The 9455-nt window shown below is 48.1% G+C and overlaps 1 protein-coding gene across 1 annotated transcript; it reads right to left on the bottom strand.

The window, feature by feature from the left end:
• Window positions 1–629: 629 nt before the first annotated feature.
• On the bottom strand, window positions 630–9115 carry AREG (amphiregulin). Its single transcript, XM_074588512.1, has 6 exons — window positions 8951–9115; window positions 8656–8823; window positions 5303–5486; window positions 4693–4851; window positions 2841–2943; window positions 630–1909 (listed from the first exon to the last, which is right to left on the bottom strand). Exons 1-5 carry the CDS (start codon window positions 8991–8993, stop codon window positions 2856–2858), a joined length of 642 nt encoding a protein of 213 aa, XP_074444613.1. The 5' UTR covers window positions 8994–9115; the 3' UTR covers window positions 630–1909; window positions 2841–2855.
• Window positions 9116–9455: the final 340 nt, after the last annotated feature.

The raw sequence follows: 9455 nt of genomic DNA, 5'->3' as shown, positions 1-9455 counted from the left end.
CTCATTTTTTCAAGCAACTCTGAACTTAGACCCCAGCTCACTGCTACAAGCGTTTAAAGGGAACATCATCCAACTACTGGACTAATAACTACCTGGGGAAGAAAAGAAATTAAAGGTAGACTGCAGAAGCCAAGACTGCCTTTCTGGTGAGGGAGTCACTGGCCTGAAGCTATTCTGCTTTTCCTCATTTATTCAACACCAAATTTCAAGCCGCTGTCCAAATCCCCTCTGACCAAACAGAGATGAAAGGCTCTTCCCTCTCCAATATTCCCAGCTCTTTAGTCCAGTGCAGAGAGCTACTTGTTTGCTCTAACTTCAGTTTGAGATTTTGCTTCCAACAAGGTGGCTCACATAACCCCTCCCTAATCCAGTAAACTAAAAGACTCCTTTGTAGTTGAATTAAATGGACTTCCTACTGAAACAGGTACTTGCATTTGCCCCTTTTGTTTACAAACAACTTGCAGTCTTATGAGAGCACCAAGCTCGTACTTCACACATGGCTGTAGCTCTTCACAGCCATACTTTGTGCTCTTCAGTGTTGCATTCCTGCTTTGAGGAGAAACCAAGGTCTAATTTAAAGTGTTTACATGTACTCCCAAGAGCAAGAAAAAAAAAATCTTACCATGATTAGGTTATGTAAAAAGTTTAATTATAAAATAAATAAGTTTGTTATGGAAACATTAAATATTAAATACAGTAATAAATATTTACACATTTACAGATATGACTTGACAATTAATGGTGTTTCTCTGCTACCAGAAGAATTCTGCTCTGTTTATACAGAACACATTCACTCTTCCAAGAAGAAACTGAACTCAAATAATACTCTGTGCTCAAGGCTGCATGGACAGTTCAAGAAACCAAGGACACTTGGGTCAGAAAAGTCTGAGGTAAGTTGATTTCTCCGCACCAGAAGGTAGAGCACAAGAGACCACTGCTTGCAGAGTGTCAGTGCATGAATTTAATTCTTCAAAGGAACAGGTTCTTGGTCAAGTTCAACTTGACTAGATCTGATGTGAAGCATTTTATACTTTAAGTGCTGCTTAAAGCAGCACTGAGAATCTGGGTAACAGAAGTAGCTCTGTGTTACTAACAGATGGGTCCAGGCTTATCAGCTTGTTTGAGCATGGACCTTTTCCTTCAGATACAGAGCTTCAGAACTTGCATGTACTGTCTCAGCATCCTGAGGAGACTAATTTTAACTCAGGCTAGCACACACGCAAATGGATAGCTCCACTCACACGAGTCCTACTGAATTCAGAGGTATTACTTTCCACACATACAGTAACAGAACACAGGTGTGGCTGACAAAGATCTGTCACCAACACCCTGCAAGTAAGAACTAGAGATGAGGTTCTTTGAAGCCGATATCAACAGGGAGCACAGTGACAGCAGAATTAGGTTTTTCATCCACTGGGGTCTAGGGAGAGAAGCCATCCAGAGCTTTCCCCTTTTTAACTTTGGGAGAGGGAAGGGTTTTTTCCTCCCCTCCATCCATTCCTGAAATTCTCTCCCTCCTGAATTTCTCCCTCCATCCAACTCTCCTTTCGGGTTAGAGCTGCCAAAGGAGACTTGCTAACAGAACAAAGTCCATCCACACAACAGCAGAGACTGGAGCTCCAGCACTGACAGAGAGGGCTCAGTAGCAGTAGTCTCTAGCAGGTCTTGATAGCAGCTCCTCCACTCCACAGCAGCAGCTCCTTCCACATCATTGTGCCAAGATGTCACGGTAACTGTCCTCCCCAGCAAGCGATTCAGTAGCAAGTAGCATGTTGACATCTCCTTGCAGCAGCCTCTGTCTTGATGAATCAGAGCTTAGTGGCAACAGCTCCAGCCCACAGTGTCCAGGTGGATGTGTCAGGTAGCCAGAGGTACCCTGCAGCTTGGCAGTGGCCACATCAGAACTGTTCTGTAAGGGGCAGACCAGGCATGTTAATCACCACCCAAGACACAAGCACCCTGTGCTAGAACTGCATCAAACCTATATCTGAGGCAGTTAGGTTAAGTATGCGCACGCACCTGAGGACACTCCACTAGATACTCTTGAGCTTCAAGTGAGCTTTGAGCAAAACATTCCAGTTGTCACTGGACAAAGCTTGGAAAAGGTCTGTAGCTGACAGACCTTTCAGCTCCTGTCAGCTTGTCATATAATTCCTGTTCAACACGGGTCCTTGAGTCTGCTGTTAGGTACATTTTTGCTCAGAAGAGACCAACTTGCTTGCTCATTAAAATCCACTAGATTTCTCCCAGGAGTGATCCACCTAGCCAAGGAGCTTTAGCACTCGGTTGCTATGACAGTATGAAACTTGGCTGAGAGGCCACAGCGCTCACGCAACTGGCATCTTTCTCTTGGTCTACAGTCTAAGCACCACAAACCTCCTGATGCCTTGCAGACAAAATATGAAAACGCTCAGTACTTCTCTTACAAGGGGAGATGATCCACTTGCCTGCTGCACCATCTTCCATGATGGAAGTCTAACATTGTGTTCTTGCACTAAACCTGCCTCTGCACAGATATTAGGGTTTGGGTTGTGTTGTGTCCATCCGTTTCCACCCCCCCCCCCGCCTTCTTAAGTCCACTTATCACAGTACAGCTTCCTATCCTCACTTTTTCTTTTAGAGAGCAGCCAGAAGGCTGACAACACTATTGAGAAACTCGGCACAATTCAGGTGGTTTCAGGACACCAGAAAACAAAGCCAGGCATTCACATGCAAGCTATTAATTTCCAGGCACTTTGAGCGTTAAAAGCAAACACTAGCTTTGCAAAACATGCAAGTAGTTCTTATATGGTAACTCCAGTCTGGAAGGACTGAAAGGTGTTTCAAGTCAGCTTTCATACCTGCTTTCTCCTCATTTACACACCAACATGGCCATTTCTGTTTTCTTGTCGGAGTTTTTTCCTTTCTTCTCTCTCATCATACTGAGGACACTTTTTCCTGACCCTGTGGAATTACAGCACATTAGCTGTCATCTTGAACCCCAACATATGTCCTGTTACCAGCCCCCACATGCTAGGCAGCATTTGAATCCTCAAGCAACTCCTCAGCACCAGGAAGTTTCAAGCAAAACAGTTTTAAAAACGTTCAGCATCAAGCAGTATCTGACAATAACATCAAGAAGCAGCCAAGTTTGGCACTGGCAGTTTTGCCTCACAGTACCAGGGCTTCCTGGCTTAAGCCCAAATAGACACCAAGATGAAGAGGGCTTATCACCGGAACCGAGCAAAGCACCAGCAGCCTTTCTAGGGACCAGACTTCCTGGTGGCTTTATCCAACAGCTGCAGAGACCAGATTGCCTTCCTCCTCCCCACAGCACGGCCCTGTGGGCTTTGAGTATTTGAAGTCCTTGTCCCCTTAACATGTCCCTGGAACACATCACAAGCAAGCCGCTTATTGATTTTCTCTCAGTTTCTCCAGTCTTTACTAGTAACAGTTCCAAACAGATCACCTAGCTTCTCTGGATAAAGGTACAGATTAATGAACTTCATGCTTTAAGCCTGTAAGGGTTCAGAGCACGAAACAAATGAAATCCTAGTCCACAGCTCACTCCAGAAACTAACAGCCATCATTGGTTCTTACAGCACCACAGAACTGGTTATCTCTCCTCGCAAAGAGGAATGAGGCAGTGTCCAGAGAGCAAGTGTTCATCCCAGCATTCCTCATGTTCAGATCTAAAAATGAAGCAACAGTGAAGTGACAGATGCACACCTTATTTCCTGAATTGCAGGAAAGGGTACAGCATGTACCCAACTCAGTTGATGTACTTCAAGATCTAAAATTAGACTGAACTTTTGAGTTTCACCTACAATATCCCAAGCCCTACTGTGGTGGAGATTGCAGTGTCGGAAAAAGTGGAGGACAGCTCCAATACTCAGGAACCACTGGAGTCAAGCTCCTTGTGATGACTATCTAATCTCAGCACAAACTCCTCGCAAACACACTGGCAAGACACAGAGAGGCATAAGCTGCTGCATACTGCTTGTTAGCAGGTACAAAGAAGAGTCTGATATATGGCCTGAAACATGTACCCAGAAAAGCTCCTTTATTCTCAACAGGACCCCAGATTCTAATTACCCACTACACTGAACTGTCAGCAGCTGCTTAGGCTGGAATGATCATTCCCTCTATCCTAACAGCAAGCAGTACAGTATTTGGGACTGACAGCTCTTGTTCCCCCATTTGCTTCTCCCGCAGTGTCATTATTTAAGCCCACAACCTTCACTAATAAACAGACAGTTGGAGCACCATTTCCTCCCTTCCAGCTGTGCACCCAGCTGTTGGATAATAGCCATGCATGAGGCAGTTACATGACTTCTTGCAGGCCTCTCCACAAGGATTAGGGAAGGCACTGCTGTGTCAGCCTTAATGCTTTTCCTCCAGTTCCTGCTGATGTTCTGCAGCACTGTAACTATCCTGGTTGTAGCAAGAGCAGAAAGGCTCTTGTTTTAAAATATGAGGGTCCCAGGCTGCTCACAAACAATAGCAACAGAGGTTAAGTGAACACTTAGTCACTTAGGAACTTTTCAGAGCTTGCTTCTGCCGTCAAGGCATATTCAAGCTGGGATAAGAGCTCAGCCCTTCTGATTGTCTTCCACACAGGTAATTCTGATAAGCCATGCATGTTTCAGGGCTAGCGGACACAGGCCGCACGCACACTTAAGCTAGACAGACACCAAAGAGTATAATACTTACTGCACTATCACTATGATAAGTACAGTAATGAAGCTGACACTTGAGAGCAGGACAGCTACCACTACCAACACAGTCTTCGAGTAGTCTGCCACATCATTCTTCTTTTGAGTCTTCATGAACTGTTCACCACAGCGCTCACCAAAAAAATCCTGATGACACCTGCAAGTAAACATGAACACAAGTTCTTATCAGCTCCAGTGTTGTCTGGAGCCAAGGACACCCACACACATTCAAACCTGACTTAGACATCTTCAGAGTTTCCCATGAATCCCAAAATGCTCTCTTTAGAGCATGTTCATGAAACGCAGTCATGGCTCTAGCACAAGGTTTGTCAGCATTTCAACAAGTCGAGATTAGTTTGGGCGTGATGTTCCAGGAAGACACACCTTTTCATTCTTTTGGTTTGAGTTTATGACCAACTGATGAGTTCAGTGGCTTGTTACGCATCTCAGATTCCATCATCACTTAATTTACATGGCAGAAAGATTCTCAGTCAAAATACGGCAGGAGATGGATCTATGCCAAGCCGACACTGATTTTTTCCTCTGAGCCCTCATACGCCACCGGCTCATGCCAATCACAGCTAACTCACAAGGTACAAGTGACTTACTTGCAGGTCACCATCTGGAGATGTTCTAGGTATATGCATTCACCATGGATGCAAAAGTTCTTGTATTCCATTTCACAGGGAGTCCCTTTCTTTTTGTTTTTCCCTTTGTTTTTCTTCCTTCTTGATTTGCCAGCATTCTTCTCACCCCCCCTCTTTGTTGGCTTGGGTTTAACCACAGGTTCAACTGGAAAAAGGACAAGATGACTCAGTCTAGCCATGCGAAAAAGCTAGATTCTGTGAAAACTGAATTACAGAATTTGGTGAGGGGTAGGGAGGTGGTGACTGCAGGAGAATCTGTGACCAGGAAGCATAGGATGCAGGTGAGCATACCGCTGGGTATTTCACACCCAGCACAAGGGCAGCAAGCTTAGAAGCTCATTAGGCACAACTCTGCCACCATGAAGTCCTGTGCAATGCAGACCAAAAGCAGTATAAGCAGATGAGCTGAGAGTGCCACCAGAGATGAAGAGTAGAGTTGAAGGACTGCAGCATTGCACAGGATAACATACTTGAGTGAAACTGTACAGGTTCAAGCAAAGAAATTAAGTTTAAAGAAAGTTCTTTACTTCTTCTGTGAAGAACATGGAGTTCACACTGAGCCCAGCCATCCACCAGTTTTACACCGACTCAGATACAAGGCTAACAGCCTCCATTGCTCTGAACTCTCTATTTGCATCAATGATGAAAGGCGTTACAAGTCTCTAGATAGTCCTGGGCACTTGCAGAGGCAAGACAGCTTGCTATCCCAGTTAGCATACTTGTTTCTCCCAAATAACCGGCAGTGCTGTCTTCAGCAGAAGATAGCTCATTTCCAGTTCTCCTACTTTGAGAGAGATGCCGAGTGCGCCCAGAGAGTGAAAGCAGGATAGTCCGCAAGAGTCAGGTTATTTGTTCTGCCGCTTACTGTTGCCCCTCATTATCTCAATTAAGACAAACCTCTAGAAGAGCGTGGTTTAAAGTGCTGGTGACTTAGTAGCCTTTGGATTTCAGCAAGGGCAATCATCTTCCTTTTGCTGGGAAGAACAAGCTCAAGCCAGCCACTGACTAAGGGTCATAATCGCTGCAGCGGCTCCATTCAGCAGTTAAAGCTCAATAGCATTGTTTTAGAGCAAGTTGGTAAAACACTGGTTCTCCAAAGAAACCATCCCCTTACTGCTAGCCATAAAGAAGGTCTCCTCAGTTCAACACTTTGCATTTCAGGAGTAACAGTTAACCAGGAGAGTCTGAACAGGTCTTAAGAACAGTAGAGCTATTTACAACACTCTTGAATTTCTCCATTGTGCTCTGCAGACCTAATGAAAATAATTTTGGACTATTAAAATTTTACCTAGAGCACTATGCATATAGGCCACCACAATAGCACGGAACTTGATCCAATTACTTCCTAACCCTGTATTTCTAGTGACAAGAAGAGAGCCTGCACAAAGAAACAAGGTGTAGTTCACTGTTGTCTAGACAGCTGATCATTTTAACTTCTAGAGCAACAAGCCTGGCTTGAAGTTACTTAAAAGCAAAAATGCCTTCAGCAACCAGAAGTCTGATTCAAATGGTATAAGCTATATTAGTATGTAAACGAGGAACACTGTTCCTGCAGCAAGGCTTCCTGTCCCTAGAAAGGTAAGCTTACTACTGACAGCTGAGGCCCCTGTTCTGTCCAGTTCGACTTGATATTTAGGTTCACACTTTGATAATTGAGGCCGTTTCCATTCTTCCCTCTTCAAGGCTCAGCTTGTCAGTTTGATCTCTGTGTCCCTGTCTGTAAGCTGCAAAGCCAGGAAAGCCATCCGCAGTTGAATCATAACAGCTTGAAGGCTCCACAGATAAACCTCACACCAAGTAGAAGAGCTGGTCTACAAACCAACCACCTTCAGTAACAAATCTGGTTTCTGTGCAGTTGTACAACACTTAAGTCACCAAGCCAGTAGTTTTACAGGCCGAGCTGCTCAATAACTCTGACGTTCCTGCTTCTCCTGGCTGTATTCAACTCATTAAAAACTCCAGCAAGGGTCTACAAATTCCCCAGACTGAGCATGGTCCCCCTTCACCTAAAAGGTCCTCTTAGTTTCCTTTAAGTCTCAGGGTGCTTCCACAAGAAACGTAGTAGCGAGATCCACCCTAGAGGTTAACAGCACCAGCCTACTAACCTCTACTGAGGCACAAATCCCTTCAACTACCTGGCGTATATTACAATTGCACTTAGACCAGAACCAACAAAATCCTCCCACCCCCATAGTTAGGTGGGCTATTCAGATCTCCTCACAGCTTATGAGTGGACTAATCACAATAAATTCACACAATAGCTATTGACAGTGAAGTACTGCCTGAAAGATGCTTAACAAGCTTCCCTGCAGCCACTTCACAGGTGTACCTATTTGCTTTCCCACGAAATTTTAGTGAACTCCAACCCAAATAAGCCATCATGAGAAAACACCCAGGAAATCCTTGGAGCAAGAACAACAACCTGATGTAAAACCCACCTTTAGGGCCAAGCAGCACCCACAAACCCCGCTGAGCCATCCATGGTAAGTAGGTGGTAGCTGCCCCCTCACAGCCCTCCTGTCAGGTTTACCAGAGAAGAGCAGTACAGTAGGCAATCAGCTAACCTGCAGCTTCCACACAGCCCAGCCCTACTCACGCTAAGTTTTCATCCCTGACAGCCTGTTTTTAAGGCAACACTTGCCATCAGAAGCACACTTTTGCTCTGTACTCTACAAGCTCTGTGCAGCAGCCTTATAAGAGAGATCAGTCAAAAACAAGCAGAGAGCCCTCAGGCCCACCACTGCAGAGCTGGTGATCCCAATTGGCCACACCTGGCACCAGCTCACCTCAGATCCCGTTGTCCACAATGTACTGCCAGACAGGCAGCACCTCAACATACTAACCTGCAGCTTCCACACAGCCCAGCCGCACTGGCACTAAGTTTTCATCCCTGGCAGCCTATTTTTAATACAACACTTGCAATCAGAAGCACACTTCTGCACAGTACTCTACAAGCAAGATCAGTCAGAAAGAAGCAGAAAGCCCTTCAGTCCACCACTGTGAAGCTGATGGGCCCAACTCACCACACCTGGCCCTGGCTCAGCTCAGATCATGTCATCCACCATGTACTTGGTGGACAGACAGTGCCTCCTCATACTAACCTGCAGATTCTATAGAGCCCAGCCACACTCACATGAAGTTTTCATCCCTGACAACCTGTTTTTAATGCAACGCTTTCGAGCAGAAGCATGCTTTTGTGCCACACTCTATGGGCGAAGTGCAGCTGCCTTACAAGGGAGGCAGGCAGAAGGAAGGAGAGAGCCCTCAGGCCCACCACTGCCGAGCCCACCTCACCACACCTGGTGCCGGCTCACCTCGGATCAAGTCGTCCACGATGTACTGGTGGACGGGCAGCGCCTCCTCGTACTCCTCATCCTCCTCGTAGTCGGGACCCGACACGGCCTCGCTCTCCCGCTGTCCGTGGCCTCCGTGCCGCTGGGGCTGGGTGGCGTTGGGCGAGTCGCCGGCGGCGGGCCGGCTGGCTGTGAGGGGAAATGGCGCCGTGGGCAGGGGGCACACCAACCGCCGCCGCGCGAGACACCCCCCGCCCTGCCCTGCGCGCGCGCCCCCTCAGCCGCCCCGCTCCCCTCCCGCCCGCCCCGCACGCACCTGCCAGCAGGGCCAGCGCGGCGAGCAACGCCACGGCGCGCATCGGCGGTCCCGGGGAAGACGGGGGAGCGGACGGTCGGCGGCGCGCAAGGGCAGGCGGGCGAGCGGCGGCGGGACTCGGCGCTCCATGAGGAGCCGCCCGCCGCCGCCGCCCGCTTTATAGGCGGCGGCCGCTCGCGCGCCCGGCCGGCGCGTGGCGTCAGCGGGGCGGGGCGGCGGCGGGAGGGAGGAGGGTGGGGGGGGCGGCGCAGGCGCACCTGGCGCGGCGCAGGGATCCCGGCGCGGGGTGAGGCGGACCGGGTTGCCATGGGGACGGCGTGCCGCGCACACGCAGGCACAGCCGGCGGTTTATTGCGCGGGCACACCTGTCTGGGCGCTCCGCTCTTTGCTCCGCCGGACGGACGGCACGAACGTTCTCCGGCGATAAAGGTGGTGATCGCCCTTCGCCGCGGCACCTCGGCCCTTGCCCGAGCGGCGCATGAGTAACGGCTGAGTAACGGGGAAG

Source organism: Larus michahellis, chromosome 5 (genome assembly GCF_964199755.1).
Source record: "Larus michahellis chromosome 5, bLarMic1.1, whole genome shotgun sequence".
Taxonomy (NCBI): Eukaryota; Metazoa; Chordata; class Aves; order Charadriiformes; family Laridae; genus Larus; species Larus michahellis.
Note: the sequence above shows the minus strand (reverse complement) of the source record. Positions and strands in the feature narration are given on the sequence as shown.